This window comes from Oncorhynchus clarkii, chromosome 33 (genome assembly GCF_045791955.1).
Source record: "Oncorhynchus clarkii lewisi isolate Uvic-CL-2024 chromosome 33, UVic_Ocla_1.0, whole genome shotgun sequence".
Taxonomy (NCBI): domain Eukaryota; kingdom Metazoa; phylum Chordata; class Actinopteri; order Salmoniformes; family Salmonidae; genus Oncorhynchus; species Oncorhynchus clarkii.
Window position 1 is genome coordinate 38,507,114 of NC_092179.1, and position 23,824 is coordinate 38,530,937.

At 47.0% G+C, this 23,824-nt stretch overlaps 3 protein-coding genes across 3 annotated transcripts in view; 2 read left to right on the top strand and 1 right to left on the bottom strand.

The window, feature by feature from the left end:
- LOC139392874 (beta-2-microglobulin-like) overlaps nt 1–23,824 on the top strand; it is a 613,933-nt gene that overhangs the window by 523,589 nt on the left and 66,520 nt on the right. The window lies entirely within an intron of this gene.
- Nucleotides 6,730–11,132, top strand: LOC139392867 (von Hippel-Lindau disease tumor suppressor-like). The gene is made up of 3 exons (XM_071141182.1): nt 6,730–6,926; nt 7,159–7,299; nt 10,563–11,132. The coding sequence occupies exons 1-3, from the start codon at nt 6,734–6,736 to the stop codon at nt 10,730–10,732; spliced, it is 504 nt and encodes a 167-aa protein (XP_070997283.1). The 5' UTR covers nt 6,730–6,733; the 3' UTR covers nt 10,733–11,132.
- LOC139392864 (protein lifeguard 4-like) overlaps nt 16,041–23,824 on the bottom strand; it is a 34,548-nt gene continuing 26,764 nt past the window's right edge. Inside the window, exon 8 of the mRNA XM_071141178.1 lies at nt 16,041–17,163. Coding sequence (XP_070997279.1) covers nt 16,957–17,163 — 207 coding nt within the window. The 3' untranslated portion in view covers nt 16,041–16,956. The remainder of the gene's footprint in view (nt 17,164–23,824) is intronic.

Here is a 23,824-nt window from a genome sequence, read left to right on the forward strand (position 1 = left end):
GGGATGGAGCTGTAGTGGATGGAGCTGTAGGGGATGGAGCTGTAGTGGATGGAGCTGTAGGGGATGGAGCTGTAGAGACCAGAGCTGTAGAGGATGGAGCTGTAGGGGATGGAGCTGTAGTGGATGGAGCTGTATAGACCGGAGCTGTAGAGGATGGAGCTGTAGAGGATGGAGCTGTAGGGGATGGAGCTGCAGAGACCAGAGCTGTAGTGGATGGAGCTGTAGTGGATGGAGCTGTAGAGACCCGAGCTGTAGAGGATGGAGCTGTAGGGGATGGAGCTGTAGAGACCAGAGCTGTAGAGGATGGAGCTGTAGGGGATGGAGCTGTAGAGACCAGAGCTGTAGAGGATGGAGCTGTAGGGGATGGAGCTGTAGAGGATGGAGCTGTAGAGACCAGAGCTGTAGAGGATGGAGCTGTAGAGGATGGAGCTGTAGGGGATGGAGCTGTAGGGGATGGAGCTGTAGTGGATGGAGCTGTAGGGGATGGAGCTGTAGTGGATGGAGCTGTAGGGGATGGAGCTGTAGGGGATGGAGCTGTAGAGACCAGAGCTGTAGAGGATGGAGCTGTAGGGGATGGAGCTGTAGGGGATGGAGCTGTAGAGACCAGAACTGTAGTGGATGGAGCTGTAGGGGATGGAGCTGTAGGGGATGGAGCTGTAGAGACCAGAGCTGTAGTGGATGGAGCTGTAGAGGATGGAGCTGTAGAGACCAGAGCTGTAGAGGATGGAGCTGTAGAGGATGGAGCTGTAGTGGATGGAGCTGTAGAGACCAGAGCTGTAGAGGATGGAGCTGTAGAGGATGGAGTTGTAGAGGATGGAGTTGTAGGGGATGGAGCTATAGGGACCAGAGCTGTAGAGGATGGTGCTGTAGAGGATGGAGCTGTAGAGGATGGAGCTGTAGAGGATGGAGCTGTAGAGACCAGAGCTGTAGAGGATGGAGCTGTAGAGACCAGAGCTGTAGAGGATGGAGCTGTAGGGGATGGAGCTGTAGAGGATGGAGCTGTAGGGGATGGAGCTGTAGAGGATGGAGCTGTAGAGGATGGAGCTGTAGAGGATGGAGCTGTAGGGGATGGAGCTGTAGAGGATGGAGCTGTAGAGACCAGAGCTGTAGTGGATGGAGCTGTAGGGGATGGAGATGTAGAGGATGGAGTTGTAGAGGATGGAGCTGTAGAGGATGGAGCTGTAGAGGAAGGAGCTGTAGGGGATGGAGCTGTAGGGGATGGAGCTGTAGAGGATGGAGCTGTAGAGGATGGAGCTGTAGAGGATGGAGCTGTAGGGGATGGAGCTGTAGAGGATGGAGCTGTAGAGACCAGAGCTGTAGTGGATGGAGCTGTAGGGGATGGAGATGTAGAGGATGGAGTTGTAGAGGATGGAGCTGTAGAGGATGGAGCTGTAGAGGATGGAGTTGTAGAGGATGGAGCTGTAGGGGATGGAGCTGTAGAGGATGGAGCTGTAGAGGATGGAGTTGTAGAGGATGGAGTTGTAGAGGATGGAGTTGTAGGGGATGGAGCTGTAGAGACCAGAGCTGTAGAGGATGGAGCTGTAGGGGATGGAGCTGTAGAGACCAGAGCTGTAGAGGATGGAGCTGTAGGGGATGGAGCTGTAGAGGATGGAGCTGTAGAGGATGGAGATGTAGAGGATGGAGTTGTAGAGGATGGAGCTGTAGTGGATGGAGCTGTAGAGTAGAGAGCTGTAGAGGATGGAGCTGTAGGGGATGGAGCTGTAGAGACCAGAGCTGTAGAGGATGGAGCTGTAGGGGATGGAGCTGTAGAGGATGGAGTTGTAGAGGATGGAGCTGTAGGGGATGGAGCTGTAGAGACCAGAGCTGTAGAGGATGGAGCTGTAGGGGATGGAGCTGTAGAGACCAGAGCTGTAGAGGATGGAGCTGTAGTGGATGGAGCTGTAGAGGATGGAGCTGTAGAGACCAGAGCTGTAGAGGATGGAGCTGTATGGGATGGAGCTGTAGAGACCAGAGCTGTAGAGGATGGAGCTGTAGTGGATGGAGCTGTAGTGGATGGAGCTGTAGAGACCAGAGCTGTAGAGGATGGAGCTGTAGAGACCAGAGCTGTAGAGGATGAAGCTGTAGAGGATGAAGCTGTAGAGGATGGAGCTGTAGTGGATGGAGCTGTAGAGACCAGAGCTGTAGAGGATGGAGCTGTAGGGGATGGAGCTGTAGAGACCAGAGCTGTAGTGGATGGAGCTGTAGGGGATGGAGCTGTAGTGGATGGAGCTGTAGAGACCGGAGCTGTAGAGACCAGAGCTGTAGAGGATGGAGCTGTAGGGGATGGAGCTGTAGAGACCAGATCTGTAGAGGATGGAGCTGTAGGGGATGGAGCTGTAGTGGATGGAGCTGTATAGACCGGAGCTGTAGAGGATGGAGCTGTAGAGGATGGAGCTGTAGGGGATGGAGCTGTAGTGGATGGAGCTGTAGGGGATGGAGCTGTAGTGGATGGAGCTGTAGGGGATGGAGCTGTAGAGACCAGAGCTGTAGAGGATGGAGCTGTAGGGGATGGAGCTGTAGTGGATGGAGCTGTATAGACCGGAGCTGTAGAGGATGGAGCTGTAGAGGATGGAGCTGTAGGGGATGGAGCTGCAGAGACCAGAGCTGTAGTGGATGGAGCTGTAGTGGATGGAGCTGTAGAGACCCGAGCTGTAGAGGATGGAGCTGTAGGGGATGGAGCTGTAGAGACCAGAGCTGTAGAGGATGGAGCTGTAGGGGATGGAGCTGTAGAGACCAGAGCTGTAGAGGATGGAGCTGTAGGGGATGGAGCTGTAGAGGATGGAGCTGTAGAGACCAGAGCTGTAGAGGATGGAGCTGTAGAGGATGGAGCTGTAGGGGATGGAGCTGTAGGGGATGGAGCTGTAGTGGATGGAGCTGTAGGGGATGGAGCTGTAGTGGATGGAGCTGTAGGGGATGGAGCTGTAGGGGATGGAGCTGTAGAGACCAGAGCTGTAGAGGATGGAGCTGTAGGGGATGGAGCTGTAGGGGATGGAGCTGTAGAGACCAGAACTGTAGTGGATGGAGCTGTAGGGGATGGAGCTGTAGGGGATGGAGCTGTAGAGACCAGAGCTGTAGTGGATGGAGCTGTAGAGGATGGAGCTGTAGAGACCAGAGCTGTAGAGGATGGAGCTGTAGAGGATGGAGCTGTAGTGGATGGAGCTGTAGAGACCAGAGCTGTAGAGGATGGAGCTGTAGAGGATGGAGTTGTAGAGGATGGAGTTGTAGGGGATGGAGCTATAGGGACCAGAGCTGTAGAGGATGGTGCTGTAGAGGATGGAGCTGTAGAGGATGGAGCTGTAGAGGATGGAGCTGTAGAGACCAGAGCTGTAGAGGATGGAGCTGTAGAGACCAGAGCTGTAGAGGATGGAGCTGTAGGGGATGGAGCTGTAGAGGATGGAGCTGTAGGGGATGGAGCTGTAGAGGATGGAGCTGTAGAGGATGGAGCTGTAGAGGATGGAGCTGTAGGGGATGGAGCTGTAGAGGATGGAGCTGTAGAGACCAGAGCTGTAGTGGATGGAGCTGTAGGGGATGGAGATGTAGAGGATGGAGTTGTAGAGGATGGAGCTGTAGAGGATGGAGCTGTAGAGGAAGGAGCTGTAGGGGATGGAGCTGTAGGGGATGGAGCTGTAGAGGATGGAGCTGTAGAGGATGGAGCTGTAGAGGATGGAGCTGTAGGGGATGGAGCTGTAGAGGATGGAGCTGTAGAGACCAGAGCTGTAGTGGATGGAGCTGTAGGGGATGGAGATGTAGAGGATGGAGTTGTAGAGGATGGAGCTGTAGAGGATGGAGCTGTAGAGGATGGAGTTGTAGAGGATGGAGCTGTAGGGGATGGAGCTGTAGAGGATGGAGCTGTAGAGGATGGAGTTGTAGAGGATGGAGTTGTAGAGGATGGAGTTGTAGGGGATGGAGCTGTAGAGACCTGAGCTGTAGAGGATGGAGCTGTAGGGGATGGAGCTGTAGAGACCAGAGCTGTAGAGGATGGAGCTGTAGGGGATGGAGCTGTAGAGGATGGAGCTGTAGAGGATGGAGTTGTAGAGGATGGAGTTGTAGAGGATGGAGTTGTAGGGGATGGAGCTGTAGAGACCAGAGCTGTAGAGGATGGAGCTGTAGGGGATGGAGCTGTAGAGACCAGAGCTGTAGAGGATGGAGCTGTAGGGGATGGAGCTGTAGAGGATGGAGTTGTAGAGGATGGAGCTGTAGGGGATGGAGCTGTAGAGACCAGAGCTGTAGAGGATGGAGCTGTAGGGGATGGAGCTGTAGAGACCAGAGCTGTAGAGGATGGAGCTGTAGTGGATGGAGCTGTAGAGGATGGAGCTGTAGAGACCAGAGCTGTAGAGGATGGAGCTGTATGGGATGGAGCTGTAGAGACCAGAGCTGTAGAGGATGGAGCTGTAGTGGATGGAGCTGTAGAGGATGGAGCTGTAGGGGATGGAGCTGTAGAGGATGGAGCTGTAGAGACCAGAGCTGTAGAGGATGGAGCTGTAGGGGATGGAGCTGTAGAGGATGGAGCTGTAGAGGATGGAGCTGTAGGGGATGGAGCTGTAGAGGATGGAGCTGTAGAGGATGGAGCTGTAGGGGATGGAGCTGTAGAGACCAGAGCTGTAGAGGATGGAGCTGTAGTGGATGGAGCTGTAGAGGATGGAGCTGTAGAGGATGGAGCTGTAGAGGATGGAGCTGTAGAGGATGGAGCTGTTGAGACCAGTAGATGGTAAATATAGCTACACATCGAAGAGAGGGCGACAGATAGACTAGCGATTAAGAGCGTTTGGCGAGTAACCTAAAGGCCGACTTGGTGAAAAATATGTCTGTCTGTCTAAAGATCAGAGAATTAACAGTCTGTATAGGTAATCTCTCTCTGTCTGTCTGTCTGTATGTCTGTCTGTCTGTCTGTCTGTCTAAAGATCAGAGGATTAACAGTCTGTATAGGTAATCTCTCTCTGTTTGTCTAAAGATCAGAGAATTAACAGAGTCTGTATAGGTAATCTCTCTCTGTCTGTCTAAAGATCAGAGAATTAACAGAGTCTGTATAGGTAATCTCTCTCTCTCTGTCTGTCTGTCTGTCTGTCTGTCTGTCTGTCTGTCTGTCTGTCTGTCTGTCTAAAGATCAGAGAATCAACAGAGTCTGTATAGGTAATCTCTCTCTGTTTGTCTAAAGATCAGAGAATCAACAGAGTCGGTATAGGTAATCTCTCTCTGTCTGTCTAAAGATCAGAGAATCAATAGAGTCTGTATAGGTAATCTCTCTCTGTTTGTCTAAAGATCAGAGAATCAACAGAGTCTGTATAGGTAATCTCTCTCTGTCTGTCTAAAGATCAGAGAGTCAACAGAGTCTGTATAGGTAATCTCTCTCTGTCTGTCTAAAGATCAGAGAATCAACAGAGTCTGTATAGGTAATCTCTCTCTGTCTGTCTAAAGATCAGAGAATCAACAGAGTCTGTATAGGTAATCTCTCTCTGTTTATCTAAAGATCAGAGAATCAACAGAGTCTGTATAGGTAATCTCTCTCTGTCTGTCTAAAGATCAGAGAATCAACAGAGTCTGTATAGGTAATCTCTCTCTGTCTGTCTAAAGATCAGAGAATCAACAGAGTCTGTATAGGTAATCTCTCTCTGTCTGTCTAAAGATCAGAGAATCAACAGAGTCTGTATAGGTAATCTCTCTCTGTCTGTCTAAAGATCAGAGAGTCAACAGAGTCTGTATAGGTAATCTCTCTCTGTTTATCTAAAGATCAGAGAATCAATAGAGTCTGTATAGGTAATCTCCCTCTGTTTGTCTAAAGATCAGAGAATCAATAGAGTCTGTATAGGTAATCTCTGTCTGTCTGTCTGTCTGTCTGTCTGTCTGTCTGTCTGTCTGTCTGTCTGTCTAAAGATCAGAGAATTAACAGAGTCTGTATAGGTAATCTCTCTCTGTTTATCTAAAGATCAGAGAATTAACAGAGTCTGTATAGGTAATCTCTCTCTGTCTGGAGGGATGGAAAACAGACTAAGGGGTAGAAGAAGAGTGGGTTGGATCAGGGGAGGCGGGGTGTGTGTGTGTGTGTGTGTGTGTGTGTGTGTGTGTGTGTGTGTGTGTGTGTGTGTGTGTGTGTGTGTGTGTGTGTGTGTGTTGAGCAATGCACAGGCATTGTACTCGAACCAGTGTATGGTGGTAACAGGATAAACACACCAGTGTATGGGTGGTAACAGGATAAACACACCAGTGTATGGTGGTAACGTAGCTTGTCAGAGATTAAAGCACAGCCACACACACACACACACACACACACACACACACACACACACACACACTCCCTTAATGTTGTTAACACATTATTAACTACTGTATAACACAGGACTCCGAGATCTTTAATAGGACTCTATTGGATTCTATAAGATTATGTTATACTCTATTGGACTCTATAAAATTATATTAGACTATTTTGGAGTCTATTAGACTCTATTAGACTCCATTGGACTCTACTGGACTCTATTGGACTCTACTGGACTCTATTGGACTCTACTGGACTCTATTGGACTCTATTGGACTCTACTGGACTCTATTGGACTATACTGGACTCTACTGGAGTCTATTAGACTCCATTGGACTCTACTGGACTCTATTGGACTATTGGCATCTGTTGTTCCGAGAATGACGTTTCATGTCTGACTCGTCAGAGCGCTGAACAACAGTGACCTCTTGTGATTGGTTTAGGGAATGACATCGTCGTGGCATTCTGAGTGTCACTGTCGTCATGGAGGAGCAGGAAGTAGTGAGCGGGGAAAATAAAGCTCTCCGGTCTCTAAATGCTGATGTCGAAACCCACGTTAATTTTATTAATCAGTCGAAACAAAGCGCCCGAGCATGGTGGTTGGATTATTCCGGACATCCAGTTTCTTATGGCGATATACGAACGGACGGGTTGTTACGTATGGATACTTTTCTGAGTGAGTCCCTCCCTCATGTCTTTCTTGTGTTACTCAAATACTTGATCTGTATTACGTTTAACATGTCATGTAATTTAGCTATGGGTTGAACCAAGAGGACAGTTATACCCCAACAAAGCATTACTCAGCTATGGGCCTTTCCCAAATGTTGAATTTAACGAGTTATAGTCTATAGCCTAAAGCTATTGTTCGTGACATGTAATTTCCCTCCATCTCATTCCACTCTCCGCAGCGCATCCATGGGTTTTCAGAGCCTCTCGAAATGGGGCGAAACTTTTAGCTAATCAGCAAGATGTTTATATGCCAACAGCTGCCACCGAATATGAAGAGGATGGTAAACCCAAGTTTCTGAATGTTGTCATAGCTACCCCAGGTGTGTCCCTCTCTATGTTGCTTCTCATCAACCCCGTTGACAGACACCTGCTGTACACTACACTTCCTAGTGCTGTCGTTTCCTTTCCTCGTTGTCACCTAGATATAAAGGAGTCAAACCAATAATAGCGTTGACATTTTCCCTGTCCCAGGCTACTATAGGCTGTTTAAAAATAAATAAATGGTAGGCCTAGGCAACAGACAAGGAGAGGAAAACAACCTAGACTATTGAGACTTCCCCTCAAGTTGTTGTTCGTGTAACCACCCACACATGCATTACTTGTTTGGCATTTTACCCCTCAAAAAGTTATTTTGATTGTTTCTTCCTGTGTTCCAGTATTGTTTATAGTAGCCTGGGTCCCAGATCTTTTTCTGATCTGGCCAACTCCTGATGGAATCGTCATAACAAATAATTTGGCTTGGCGATGGAGTAGACAAAAAGCACAATCAGACCTGGGACCAGCTCTGTCCAGGAGTGTTGACAGACCTGGGACCAGCTCTGTCCAGGGAGTGTTGACAGATCTGGGACCAGCTCTGTCAAGGAGTGTTGACAGACCTGGGACCAGCTCTGTCCAGGAGTGTTGACAGACCTGGGACCAGCTCTGTCCAGGGAGTGTTGTCAGACCTGGGACCAGCTCTGTCCAGGAGTGTTGACAGACCTGGGACCAGCTCTGTCCAGGGAGTGTTGACAGACCTGGGACCAGCTCTGTCCAGGGAGTGTTGACAGACCTGGGACCAGCTCTGTCCAGGGAGTGTTGACAGACCTGGGACCAGCTCTGTCCAGGGAGTGTTGACAGACCTGGGACCAGCTCTGTCCAGGGAGTGTTGACAGACCTGGGACCAGCTCTGTCCAGGGAGTGTTGACAGACCTGGGACCAGCTCTGTCCAGGGAGTGTTGACAGACCTGGGACCAGCTCTGTCCAGGGAGTGTTGACAGACCTGGGACCAGCTCTGTCCAGGAGTGTTGACAGATCTGGGACCAGTTCTGTCCAGGAGTGTTGACAGATCTGGGACCAGCTCTGTCCAGGAGTGTTGACAGATCTGGGACCAGCTCTGTCCAGGAGTGTTGACAGATCTGGGACCAGTTCTGTCCAGGAGTGTTGACAGATCTGGGACCAGCTCTGTCCAGGAGTGTTGACAGATCTGGGACCAGCTCTGTCCAGGGAATGTTGTCAGACCTGGGACCAACTCTGTCCAGGGAGTGTTGACAGATCTGGGACCAGCTCTGTCCAGGGAATGTTGACAGACCTGGGACCAACTCTGTCCGGGAATGTTGACAGACCTGGGACCAACTCTGTCCAGGGAGTGTTGACAGATCTGGGACCAGCTCTGTCCAGGGAATGTTGACAGACCTGGGACCAACTCTGTCCGGGAATGTTGACAGACCTGGGACCAGCTCTGTCCAGGGAGTGTTGACAGACCTGGGACCAACTCTGTCCGGGAATGTTGACAGATCTGGGACCAGCTCTGTCCGGGAATGTTGACAGATCTGGGACCAACTCTGTCCAGGGAATGTTGACAGACCTGGGACCAACTCTGTCCAGGGAGTATTGACAGATCTGGGACCAACTCTGTCCGGGAATGTTGACAGACCTGGGACCAACTCTGTCCGGGAATGTCGACAGACCTGGGACCAACTCTGTCCAGGGAGTGTTGACAGATCTGGGACCAGCTCTGTCCAGGGAATGTTGACAGACCTGGGACCAGCTCTGTCCAGGGAGTGTTGACAGATCTGGGACCAGCTCTGTCCGGGAATGTTGACAGATCTGGGACCAGCTCTGTCCGGGAATGTTGACAGATCTGGGACCAGCTCTGTCCGGGAATGTTGACAGACCTGGGACCAGCTCTGTCCGGGAATTTTGACAGACCTGGGACCAGCTCTGTCCAGGGAGTGTTGACAGACCTGGGACCAACTCTGTCCAGGAATGTTGACAGATCTGGGACCAGCTCTGTCCAGGGAGTGTTGACAGACCTGGGACCAACTCTGTCCAGGGAGTATTGACAGATCTGGGACCAACTCTGTCCAGGAATGTTGACAGACCTGGGACCAACTCTGTCCGGGAATGTTGACAGACCTGGGACCAGCTCTGTCCAGGGAGTGTTGACAGATCTGGGACCAGCTCTGTCCGGGAATGTTGACAGACCTGGGACCAACTCTGTCCAGGGAGTATTGACAGATCTGGGACCAGCTCTGTCCGGGAATGTTGACAAACCTGGGACCAACTCTGTCCAGGGAGTGTTGACAGATCTGGGACCAGCTCTGTCCAGGGAATGTTGACAGACCTGGGACCAACTCTGTCCAGGGAGTATTGACAGATCTGGGACCAACTCTGTCCGGGAATGTTGACAGACCTGGGACCAACTCTGTCCGGGAATGTTGACAGACCTGGGACCAACTCTGTCCAGGGAGTGTTGACAGATCTGGGACCAGCTCTGTCCAGGGAATGTTGACAGACCTGGGACCAGCTCTGTCCAGGGAGTGTTGACAGATCTGGGACCAGCTCTGTCCGGGAATGTTGACAGACCTGGGACCAACTCTGTCCAGGGAGTGTTGACAGACCTGGGACCAGCTCTGTCCGGGAATGTTGACAGATCTGGGACCAGCTCTGTCCAGGGAATGTTGACAGACCTGGGACCAACTCTGTCCAGGGAGTGTTGACAGACCTGGGACCAACTCTGTCCAGGGAGTGTTGACAGATCTGGGACCAGCTCTGTCCGGGAATGTTGACAGATCTGGGACCAACTCTGTCCAGGGAGTGTTGACAGACCTGGGACCAGCTCTGACCAGGAGTGTTGACAGATCTGGGACCAGCTCTGTCCGAGAGTGTTGACAGACCTGGGACCAGCTCTGTCCAGGGAGTATTGACAGATCTGGGACCAGCTCTGACCAGGAGTATTGACAGATCTGGGACCAGCTCTGACCAGGTGTATTGACAGACCTGGGACCAGTTCTGACCAGGATTATTGACAGATCTGGGACCAGCTCTGTCCAGGAGTGTTGTCTGATCTGGGACCAGCTCTGACCAGGAGTATTGACAGTTTCACAGACGTCATTGTTTCTCTGTGTGTTCCAGTGTACTCTCTGCAGGAGTGTTGTCTGATCTGGGACCAGCTCTGACCAGGAGTATTGACAGTTTCACAGACGTCATTGTTTCTCTGTGTGTTCCAGTGTACTCTCTGCAGGAGTGTTGTCTGATCTGGGACCAGCTCTGACCAGGAGTATTGACAGTTTCACAGATGTCATTGTTTCTCTCTGTGTTCCAGTGTACTCTCTGCAGGAGTGTTGTCTGATGCTAATCCGTAATCTGGTAGAAGAGGAGGACTACGGCAGACTGGACATCCCCGAGTCACTGAAGACTGACCTCAGACAACAGCCTGACTTACTGAAGGAGCTGGGACTCATCAACCGTCTCAGAATAGGAGTGTTGACCTAGGATCAGTTGTATCGTTTAGATCACAATGAATCAGATTAGATGGACAGGGGGGGATGACCTGATCCTAGATCAGCTCTCATACTCTGAGAAGCTTTATGCATAGCAGGCCACTGAATAATGGACTTTCTGTTGACCAAATGTAGCCTCCCCCTCCCCTCCTGCTCTGAACTCGGTGGTGGCTCTAGAACAGTGGAAGTCAAAGTCAGGTTCGGGGAACTGCAGTAGGGACGCGAATTAAGAGTACTTATTATTATAAAGAGTACATATTATTGTATGGGACAAAAAATAAAAAAAATGTAAATAAAGAAATATATATTTTTTAAATGTTTATTGAATAAATGTATTTGTTTGTTTCTTTTCATTTTGATGAGGGTGTGAAAACACAATGAATTTAAGGTTATACGGGGTGAGGTCGCAATAAATTCTTGAGGAGAAAATGGGGTCCCCACTGAAACATTTTGAATATCACTGGCTCAGAGCATCTGAATGGAACTTGTCCCTACCCTGAACTCATTGGTGATTCTAGAAGCTCAGAGCATCTGAATGGAACTTGTCCCTACCCTGAACTCATTGGTGACTCTAGAAGCTCCAGAGCATCTGAATGGAACTTGTCCCTACCCTGAACTCATTGGTGACTCTAGAACCTCAGAGCATCTGAATGGAACTTGTCCCTACCCTGAACTCATTGGTGATTCTAGAAGCTCAGAGCATCTGAATGGAACTTGTCCCTACCCTGAACTCATTGGTGACTCTAGAAGCTCAGAGCATCTGAATGGAACTTGTCCCTACCCTGAACTCATTGGTGACTCTAGAAGCTCAGAGCATTTGAATGGAACTTGTCCCTACCCTGAACTCATTGGTGACTCTAGAAGCTCAGAGTATCTGAATGGAACTTGTCCCTACTCTGAACTCATTGGTGACTCTAGAAGCTCAGAGCATCTGAATGGAACTTGTCCCTACTCTGAACTCATTGGTGACTCTAGAAGCTCAGAGCATCTGAATGGAACTTGTCCCTACTCTGAACTCATTGGTGACTCTAGAAGCTCAGAGCATCTGAATGGAACTTGTCCCTACTCTGAACTCATTGGTGACTCTAGAAGCTCAGAGCATCTGAATGGAACTTGTCCCTACTCTGAACTCATTGGTCACAGCGCTTTATGTCGACCAAATGTAGCCTTTTCCTAGCCTGGTCCCAGATCTATTTGTGCTGTCTAACCAACTCCTTTGGTCATCGAGACGAGATCAGGCTAGCCTTTCCCTTCCTCAAAACACTCAAAGTATGGAATGTATGAACAACATATTTAGGTTTAGAGCAGGTTGAATGGAACTTGTGACCAAACATTATAACAGAGTCTATTTACCATAGCAACACGGTGGGCCTGCTCCTACTTATCAGCCAAACATAGTTTATACCGTATATTCAGTGCCTTGCAGAAGTATTCAGACCCCTTGGATTTCTTCACGGTGTGTGGTGCTACAACGTGGGATTAAAATGGATTTAATGTCAACAATCTACACAAAATACTCGAAGGTCAAAGTGGAAGATTTAAAAAAAAAAAATTGATGAATAAATGTTTTTCTAACTAAAATATAGTTGTTGTGTTATTATTCAGCTCCCTGAGTCAACACCTGTTTGAATCACCTTTGGCATTGATTCCAGCTGTGAGTCTTTCTGGGTAAGTCTCTAAGAGCTCTACATACCTGGACTGTACAATATTTGCCCATTATTATTTTTAAAAAATCTTAAAGTTCTGTCAAGATGTTGGGGATCATGGCTAGACAGCAATGTTCAAGTCTTGCCATGGATTCTTAAGCAGATTTAAGTCAAAACTGTAACTTGGTCACTCAGGAACCGTCTCCTTGGTAAGCCACTCCTGTCTAGATTTGGCTTTGTGTTGTAGGTTATTGTCCTGCTAAAAGTTGAATTCCTCTCTCAGTCTCTGGTGTAAAGCAGACTGAAGCAGGTTTTTTCCCCCTCTAGGATTTTGCCTGTGCTTAGCTCCATCCCGGTTCTTTTTATCCTGAAAAACTCCACAGTATTTGCCAATGGCAAGCATACCCATACCATGATGCAGACACCACCAGGCTTAAAGACAAGGAAGCCGTTGTTAACCTCTATTATTTCACACAGTGAGTCCATGTCACTTATTATGTGTTTTGTTAAACCACATTTTACTCCTGAACTAATTTTATGTTTGCTTAAACAAAGCGGCTGAATACTTATTATATTTTAGTTATGCATTTATTTTTCTTCCACTTTGACATCGCAGAGTATTTTGTGTAGATTATTGATGAAAAAAAAGACAAATCCATTTTAATTCCAATTTGTAAAACAATAAAATGTAAAATAATCCAAAAGGGTCTGAATACTTTTGCAAAACACTGTCGGTGCGTTCACCTGGTCTAGTGGTATAACTGGTGCTATACAGGTGAGTGTTCACCTGGTCTAGTGGTATAACTGGTTCTGTACAGGTGAGTGTTCACCTGGTCTAGTGGTATAACTGGTTCTATACAGGTGAGTGTTCACCTGGTCTAGTGGTATAACTGGTTCTATACAGGTGAGTGTTCACCTGGTCTAGTGGTATAACTGGTTCTGTAGAGGTGAGTGTTCACCTGGTCTATTGGTATAACTGGTTCTGTAGAGGTGAGTGTTCACCTGGTCTATTGGTATAACTGGTTCTGTAGAGGTGAGTGTTCACCTGGTCTATTGGTATAACTGGTTCTGTAGAGGTGAGTGTTCACCTGGTCTAGTGGTATAACTGGTTCTGTAGAGGTGAGTGTTCACCTGGTCTAGTGGTATAACTGGTTCTATACAGGTGAGTGTTCACCTGGTCTAGTGGTATAACTGGTTCTGTAGAGGTGAGTGTTCACCTGGTCTAGTGGTATAACTGGTTCTGTAGAGGTGAGTGTTCACCTGGTCTAGTGGTATAACTGGTTCTGTAGAGGTGAGTGTTCACCTGGTCTAGTGGTATAACTGGTTCTGTACAGGTGAGTGTTCACCTGGTCTAGTGGTATAACTGGTTCTGTAGAGGTGAGTGTTCACCTGGTCTAGTGGTATAACTGGTTCAGTAGAGGTGAGTGTTCACCTGGTCTATTGGTATAACTGGTTCTGTACAGGTGAGTGTTCACCTGGTCTATTGGTATAACTGGTTCTGTAGAGGTGAGTGTTCACCTGGTCTAGTGGTACAACTGGTTCTGTACAGGTGAGTGTTCACCTGGTCTAGTGGTATAACTGGTTCAGTAGAGGTGAGTGTTCACCTGGTCTAGTGGTATAACTGGTTCTGTAGAGGTGAGTGTTCACCTGGTCTAGTGGTATAACTGGTTCAGTAGAGGTGAGTGTTCACCTGGTCTAGTGGTATAACTGGTTCAGTAGAGGTGAGTGTTCACCTGGTCTAGTGGTATAACTGGTTCAGTAGAGGTGAGTGTTCACCTGGTCTAGTGGTATAACTGGTTCTATACAGGTGAGTGTTCACCTGGTCTAGTGGTATAACTGGTTCAGTAGAGGTGAGTGTTCACCTGGTCTAGTGGTATAACTGGTTCAGTAGAGGTGAGTGTTCACCTGGTCTAGTGGTATAACTGGTTCTATACAGGTGAGTGTTCACCTGGTCTAGTGGTATAACTGGTTCTATACAGGTGAGTGTTCACCTGGTCTATTGGTATAACTGGTTCTATACAGTTGAGTGTTCACCTGGTCTAGTGGTATAACTGGTTCTGTAGAGGTGAGTGTTCACCTGGTCTAGTTGTATAACTGGTTCTGTAGAGATGAGTGTTCACCTGGTCTAGTGGTATAACTGGTTCTGTACAGGTGAGTGTTCACCTGGTCTAGTGGTATAACTGGTTCAGTAGAGGTGAGTGTTCACCTGGTCTAGTGGTATAACTGGTTCTGTACAGGTGAGTGTTCACCTGGTCTAGTGGTATAACTGGTTCTATACAGGTGAGTGTTCACCTGGTCTAATGTTATAACTGGTTCTATACAGTTGAGTGTTCACCTGGTCTAGTGGTATAACTGGTTCTGTACAGGTGAGTGTTCACCTGGTCTAGTGGTATAACTGGTTCTGTACAGGTGAGTGTTCACCTGGTCTAGTGGTATAACTGGTTCTGTACAGGTGAGTGTTCACCTGGTCTAGTGGTATAACTGGTTCTATACAGGTGAGTGTTCACCTGGTCTAATGGTATAACTGGTTCTATACAGTTGAGTGTTCACCTGGTCTAGTGGTATAACTGGTTCTGTACAGGTGAGGGTTCACCTGGTCTAGTGGTATAACTGGTTCTGTAGAGGTGAGTGTTCACCTGGTCTAGTGGTATAACTGGTTCTGTACAGGTGAGTGTTCACCTGGTCTAGTGGTATAACTGGTTCTATACAGGTGAGTGTTCACCTGGTCTAGTGGTATAACTGGTTCTATACAGGTGAGTGTTCACCTGGTCTAATGGTATAACTGGTTCTATACAGTTGAGTGTTCACCTGGTCTAGTGGTATAACTGGTTCTATACAGGTGAGTGTTCACCTGGTCTAATGGTATAACTGGTTCTATACAGTTGAGTGTTCACCTGGTCTAGTGGTATAACTGGTTCTGTACAGGTGAGGGTTCACCTGGTCTAGTGGTATAACTGGTTCTGTAGAGGTGAGTGTTCACCTGGTCTAGTGGTATAACTGGTTCTGTACAGGTGAGTGTTCACCTGGTCTAATGGTATAACTGGTTCTACTGAGTTAGAGGAAGTAGACGTACCTACATGAAAATCTAAAACACTCCACTTTACAATTTAATCAAGAAATCAAAGCATATACAATTGACGGTTGATTCACAGTTCACCGAATAGATGTGCAACTACTTTACATTCCACGTGACAATTTGTATTGCAACTTGCAGGTTTGTTAATAAATGAATGACTTGAGGAAACAGAATATAGAGCCTAGTAAAATCTCTTCATTAGTATTTACATGATGTCTAATGGAAACCTCTTGGTGTTCAGACCTGTAGTGTTCTTCAGATTCCCTTTCCTGACATCTGATGTGGTAGTGTTCTACTGTACATGGTTCTGCCCACCAGCTAACTGGTTGAACATGTTTCCTGGTCCCAGAGGATCCCTCTGTTTGCTGGCATATCAAATCTCTGTCATCAAATGACCCATAGGGCTTTGGTCAAAAGTAGTGCACTATATAGGGAATAGGGTCCCATTTGGGATGTGGACTCTGGTCATAAGTAGTGCACTATATAGGGAATAGGGTCCCATTTGGGATGCGGACCCTGGTCAAAAGTAGTGCACTATATAGGGAATAGGGTCCCATTTGGGATGCGGGCCCTGGTCAAAAGTAGTGCACTATATAGGGAATAGGGTCCCATTTGGGATGTGGACTCTGGTCATAAGTAGTGCACTACATATGGAATAGGGTCCCATTTGGGATGCAGACCCTGGTCAAAAGTAGTGCACTATATAGGGAATAGGTTGCTATGTGATACTTTTTCTCTGGTGAAGTCAATAGTAGAGAATAGTGTATTTTTATACAACTTTACTGTGACTACTATTCAAGTCTTTCTACAATGATCATGGCCAGTTTATTCAGTATACCAGCAAGCGAGGGGGATGGGAAGTTAAAACTAAAGTAGAACGAAGTACTTTCCTAAGAAATGTGTTCTGCTTTTTTACACCATCACAACCTTACGTAATCCGTACGCCTGAATATTCAGAAAGGAATCATTCACTGAGCGAGCAACACACAATTAAATATGTTTTTTTGTGTTTGTTTTACATTCAGAATAATAAACAGTATGAGAACAAAAACAGCATTAAGTCCAAAACACAGCCAGTCCCAAAATGCTTTAAAAAAACAAAATGGCACAGGTTATAATATAATATTATCTCCAGGGGTTAAACTTAGACGGCGTGGGTTAATGTTTTACAATCACTGGAAGGATCTACAGCAGGGTTGGCTATCAGAGATGGAGGGCAAATCAGTTTTCAATTCATGGAGGTGAATCGATAAATATCCATTTTCTTTTCTATGAGGATTTTATAAATAATTACAAGAAAATGTTACTGAATTGAGAACTGAATCGATCCCAAGTCACCCTGTGAGCTAAGCAGCTGATCACCTAAATCGGGCCGAGTCCCAAACCACACACTATTCCCTTCACGGTGCACTACGTTCATACAGGGCCCTGGTCAAAACGTAGTGCACTAAATTAGGTAATAGTGTGTAGTGTACTAAATTAGGGAATAGAAGGTCAGTTTTTCTTCATGGAGTCCAGCATGCGGAGGATGTGCAGGAAGAGGTTAACGATGTCCAGGTACAGGTTAATGGAGGCCAGGACGTGCTCCTCAGGGGACAGCTGGTGCATCAGGAGGTGGGTGTCGTAGATGATGAAGCCACAGAACAACAGAGCTCCCGCACCAGCAAACAACAGCTCCACTGTGTCGTTCTGGAAGAAGAGCTGGGGGGGAGAGGAGAAGAGGAGGAGGAGGGAGAGGAGACTCAGATTAAACTGTGGATAGATGGGGGGGGGGGGGGGGGAGAGGAGACGCAGATTAAACTGTGGATAGATGGATTGACTGACGGATGGATTAAGGATGTCTGAATGGACGGATGATAGATGGATTGACTGACGGATGGATTAAGGATGTCTGAATGGACGGATGATAGATGGATGATTGACTGAAGGATGGATTAAGGATGTCTGAATGGACGGATGATAGATGGATGACTGACTGACGGATAGATTAAGGATGTTTGAATGGACGGATGATAGATGGATGACTGACTGAAGGATAGATTAAGGATGTCTGAATGGACGGATAATAGATGGATGACTGATTGACGGATAGATTAAGGATGTCTGAATGGACGGATGATAGATGGATGACTGATTGATGGATAGATTAAGGATGTCTGAATGGATGGATGATAGATGGATTGACTGGATGGATTAAGGATGTCTGAATGGATGGATGATAGATGGATTGACTGGATGGATTAAGGATGTCTGAATGGACGGATGATAGATGGATGATTGACTGGATAGATTAAGGATGTCTGAATGGATGGATGATAGATGGATGACTGACTGATAGATAGATTAAGGATGTCTGAATGGACGGATGATAGATGGATGACTGACTGACAGATAGATTAAGGATGTCTGAATGGACAGATGATAGATGGATGACTGACTGACAGATAGATTAAGGATGTCTGAATGGACGGATGATAGATGGATGACTGACTGACAGATAGATTAAGGATGTCTGAATGGACGGATGATAGATGGATGACTGACTGACAAGGCGTTAATGAGGAATGACTACATAGAAGAAAAATAATGGAAAATGAAGAGATAATGGATGTTGAAAAGAATGGTAATGACCTACCTCTACCATAGTAACCACTACCTGAAACCACCTCTACCATAGTAACCAGTACCTGACACCACCTCTACCATAGTAACCACTACCTGAAACCACCTCTACTGTAGTAACCACTACCTGAAACCACCTCTACCATAGTAACCACTACCAGAAACCACCTCTACTGTAGTAACCACTACCAGAAACCACCTCTGCCGTAGTAACCACCTCTACCATAGTAACCACTACCAGAAACCACCTCTACTGTAGTAACCACTACCTGAAACCACCTCTACTGTAGTAACCACTACCTGAAACCACCTCTACTGTAGAAACCACTACCTGAAACCACCTCTACTGTAGTAACCACTACCAGAAACCACCTCTACTGTAGTAACCACTACCAGAAACCACCTCTACTGTAGTAACCACCTCTACCATAGTAACCACTACCTGAAACCACCTCTACCATAGTAACCACTACCAGAAACCACCACTACTGTAGTAACCACTACCTGAAACCACCTCTACTGTAGTAACCACTACCTGAAACCACCTCTACCATAGTAACCACTACCTGAAACCACCTCTACCGTAGTAACCACCTCTACTGTAGTAACCACTACCTGAAACCACCTCTACTGTAGTAACCACTACCTGAAACCACCTCTACTGTAGTAACCACTACCTGAAACCACCTCTACTGTAGTAACCACTACCTGAAACCACCTCTACTGTAGTAACCACTACCTGAAACCACCTCTACCATAGTAACCACCTCTACTGTAGTAACCACTACCTGAAACCACCTCTACTGTAGTAACCACTACCTGAAACCACCTCTACTGTAGTAACCACTACCTGAAACCACCTCTACTGTAGTAACCACTACCAGAAACCACCTCTACCATAGTAACCACTACCTGAAACCACCTCTACCATAGTAACCACTACCTGAAACCACCTCTACTGTAGTAACCACTACCTGAAACCACCTCTACCATAGTAACCACTACCAGAAACCACCTCTACCATAGTAACCACTACCAGAAACCACCTCTACTGTAGTAACCACTACCTGAAACCACCTCTACTGTAGTAACCACTACCTGAAACCACCTCTACCATAGTAACCACTACCAGAAACCACCTCTACTGTAGTAACCACCTCTACCATAGTAACCACTACCAGAAACCACCTCTACTGTAGTAACCACTACCTGAAACCACCTCTACTGTAGTAACCACTACCAGAAACCACCTCTACTGTAGTAACCACCTCTACTGTAGTAACCACCTCTACTGTAGTAACCACCTCTACTGTAGTAACCACTACCTGAAACCACCTCTACCATAGTAACCACTACCAGAAACCACCTCTACTGTAGTAACCACCTCTACCATAGTAACCACTACCAGAAACCACCTCTACTGTAGTAACCACTACCTGAAACCACCTCTACCATAGTAACCACTACCTGAAACCACCTCTACTGTAGTAACCACTACCTAAAACCACCTCTACCATAGTAACCACTACCAGAAACCACCTCTACTGTAGTAACCACTACCTGAAACCACCTCTACCATAGTAACCACTACCTTAAACCACCTCTACTGTAGTAACCACCTCTACTGTAGTAACCACTACCTGAAACCACCTCTACTGTAGTAACCACTACCTGAAACCACCTCTACTGTAGTAACCACTACCTGAAACCACCTCTACTGTAGTAACCACTACCAGAAACCACCTCTACTGTAGTAACCACTACCTGAAACCACCTCTACTGTAGTAACCACTACCTGAAACCACCTCTACTGTAGTAACCACTACCTGAAACCACCTCTACTGTAGTAACCACTACCTGAAACCACCTCTACCGTAGTAACCACCTCTACTGTAGTAACCACTACCTGAAACCACCTCTACTGTAGTAACCACTACCTGAAACCACCTCTACTGTAGTAACCACTACCTGAAACCACCTCTACTGTAGTAACCACTACCTGAAACCACCTCTACTGTAGTAACCACTACCTGAAACCACCTCTGCCGTAGTAACCACTACCTGAAACCACCTCTACTGTAGTAACCACTACCTGAAACCACCTCTACCGTAGTAACCACCTCTACTGTAGTAACCACTACCTGAAACCACCTCTACCGTAGTAACCACCTCTACTGTAGTAACCACTACCAGAAACCACCTCTACTGTAGTAACCACCTCTACCGTAGTAACCACTACCTGAAACCACCTCTACTGTAGTAACCACTACCTGAAACCACCTCTACTGTAGTAACCACCTCTACCGTAGTAACCACTACCTGAAACCACCTCTACTGTAGTATCCACTACCTGAAACCACCTCTACTGTAGTAACCACCTCTACCGTAGTAACCACTACCTGAAACCACCTCTACTGTAGTAACCACCTCTACTGTAGTAACCACTACCTGAAACCACCTCTACTGTAGTAACCACTACCTGAAACCACCTCTACCATAGTAACCACCTCTACTGTAGTAACCACCTCTACTGTAGTAACCACTACCTGAAACCACCTCTACCATAGTAACCACTACCAGAAACCACCTCTACCATAGTAACCACTACCAGAAACCACCTCTACTGTAGTAACCACTACCAGAAACCACCTCTACTGTAGTAACCACTACCTGAAACCACCTCTACTGTAGTAACCACCTCTACTGTAGTAACCACTACCAGAAACCACCTCTACTGTAGTAACCACTACCTGAAACCACCTCTACTGTAGTAACCACTACCTGAAACCACCTCTACTGTAGTAACCACTACCTGAAACCACCTCTACCGTAGTAACCACCTCTACTGTAGTAACCACTACCTGAAACCACCTCTACTGTAGTAACCACTACCTGAAACCACCTCTACTGTAGTAACCACTACCTGAAACCACCTCTACTGTAGTAACCACTACCTGAAACCACCTCTACTGTAGTAACCACTACCTGAAACCACCTCTACTGTAGTAACCACTACCTTAAACCACCTCTACTGTAGTAACCACTACCTGAAACCATCTCTACTGTAGTAACCACTACCTGAAACCACCTCTACTGTAGAAACCACTACCTGAAACCACCTCTACTGTAGTAACCACTACCTGAAACCACCTCTACCGTAGTAACCACCTCTACCGTAGTAACCACTACCTGAAACCACCTCTACTGTAGTAACCACCTCTACCATAGTAACCACTACCTGAAACCACCTCTACTGTAGTAACCACCTCTACTGTAGTAACCACTACCTGAAACCACCTCTACCGTAGTAACCACCTCTACTGTAGTAACCACTACCTGAAACCACCTCTACCGTAGTAACCACCTCTACTGTAGTAACCACTACCAGAAACCACCTCTACTGTAGTAACCACCTCTACCGTAGTAACCACTACCTGAAACCACCTCTACTGTAGTAACCACTACCTGAAACCACCTCTACTGTAGTAACCACCTCTACCGTAGTAACCACTACCTGAAACCACCTCTACTGTAGTAACCACCTCTACCGTAGTAACCACTACCTGAAACCACCTCTACTGTAGTAACCACTACCTGAAACCACCTCTACTGTAGTAACCACTACCTGAAACCACCTCTACTGTAGTAACCACTACCTGAAACCACCTCTACTGTAGTAACCACTACCTGAAACCACCTCTGCCGTAGTAACCACTACCTGAAACCACCTCTACTGTAGTAACCACTACCTGAAACCACCTCTACCGTAGTAACCACCTCTACTGTAGTAACCACTACCTGAAACCACCTCTACCGTAGTAACCACCTCTACTGTAGTAACCACTACCAGAAACCACCTCTACTGTAGTAACCACCTCTACCGTAGTAACCACTACCTGAAACCACCTCTACTGTAGTAACCACTACCTGAAACCACCTCTACTGTAGTAACCACCTCTACCGTAGTAACCACTACCTGAAACCACCTCTACTGTAGTATCCACTACCTGAAACCACCTCTACTGTAGTAACCACCTCTACCGTAGTAACCACTACCTGAAACCACCTCTACTGTAGTAACCACCTCTACTGTAGTAACCACTACCTGAAACCACCTCTACTGTAGTAACCACTACCTGAAACCACCTCTACCATAGTAACCACCTCTACTGTAGTAACCACCTCTACTGTAGTAACCACTACCTGAAACCACCTCTACCATAGTAACCACTACCAGAAACCACCTCTACCATAGTAACCACTACCAGAAACCACCTCTACTGTAGTAACCACTACCAGAAACCACCTCTACTGTAGTAACCACTACCTGAAACCACCTCTACTGTAGTAACCACCTCTACTGTAGTAACCACTACCAGAAACCACCTCTACTGTAGTAACCACTACCTGAAACCACCTCTACTGTAGTAACCACTACCTGAAACCACCTCTACTGTAGTAACCACTACCTGAAACCACCTCTACCGTAGTAACCACCTCTACTGTAGTAACCACGACCTGAAACCACCTCTACTGTAGTAACCACTACCTGAAACCACCTCTACTGTAGTAACCACTACCTGAAACCACCTCTACTGTAGTAACCACTACCTGAAACCACCTCTACTGTAGTAACCACTACCTGAAACCACCTCTACTGTAGTAACCACTACCTTAAACCACCTCTACTGTAGTAACCACTACCTGAAACCATCTCTACTGTAGTAACCACTACCTGAAACCACCTCTACTGTAGAAACCACTACCTGAAACCACCTCTACTGTAGTAACCACTACCTGAAACCACCTCTACCGTAGTAACCACCTCTACCGTAGTAACCACTACCTGAAACCACCTCTACTGTAGTAACCACCTCTACCATAGTAACCACTACCTGAAACCACCTCTACTGTAGTAACCACCTCTACTGTAGTAACCACTACCTGAAACCACCTCTACCGTAGTAACCACCTCTACTGTAGTAACCACTACCTGAAACCACCTCTACCGTAGTAACCACCTCTACTGTAGTAACCACTACCAGAAACCACCTCTACTGTAGTAACCACCTCTACCGTAGTAACCACTACCTGAAACCACCTCTACTGTAGTAACCACTACCTGAAACCACCTCTACTGTAGTAACCACCTCTACCGTAGTAACCACTACCTGAAACCACCTCTACTGTAGTAACCACCTCTACCGTAGTAACCACTACCTGAAACCACCTCTACTGTAGTAACCACTACCTGAAACCACCTCTACTGTAGTAACCACCTCTACCGTAGTAACCACTACCTGAAACCACCTCTACTGTAGTAACCACCTCTACTGTAGTAACCACTACCTGAAACCACCTCTACTGTAGTAACCACTACCTGAAACCACCTCTACCATAGTAACCACCTCTACTGTAGTAACCACCTCTACTGTAGTAACCACTACCTGAAACCACCTCTACCATAGTAACCACTACCAGAAACCACCTCTACCATAGTAACCACTACCAGAAACCACCTCTACCATAGTAACCACTACCAGAAACCACCTCTACTGTAGTAACCACTACCTGAAACCACCTCTACTGTAGTAACCACCTCTACTGTAGTAACCACTACCAGAAACCACCTCTACTGTAGTAACCACCTCTACTGTAGTAAACACCTCTACTGTAGTAACCACCTCTACTGTAGTAACCACTACCTGAAACCACCTCTACCATAGTAACCACTACCAGA

What these genes read in the sequence shown, in the direction of transcription:
- LOC139392867 (XM_071141182.1), top strand. Translation starts at nt 6,734, where the DNA reads ATGGAGGAGCAGGAAGTAGTGAGCGGGGAAAATAAAGCTCTCCGGTCT. An exon ending in ACGTATGGATACTTTTCTGA is followed by an intron (nt 6,927 to 7,158) that starts GTGAGTCCCTCC and finishes CACTCTCCGCAG; the next exon opens with CGCATCCATGGGTTTTCAGA. An exon ending in TGTTGTCATAGCTACCCCAG is followed by an intron (nt 7,300 to 10,562) that starts GTGTGTCCCTCT and finishes TCTGTGTTCCAG; the next exon opens with TGTACTCTCTGCAGGAGTGT.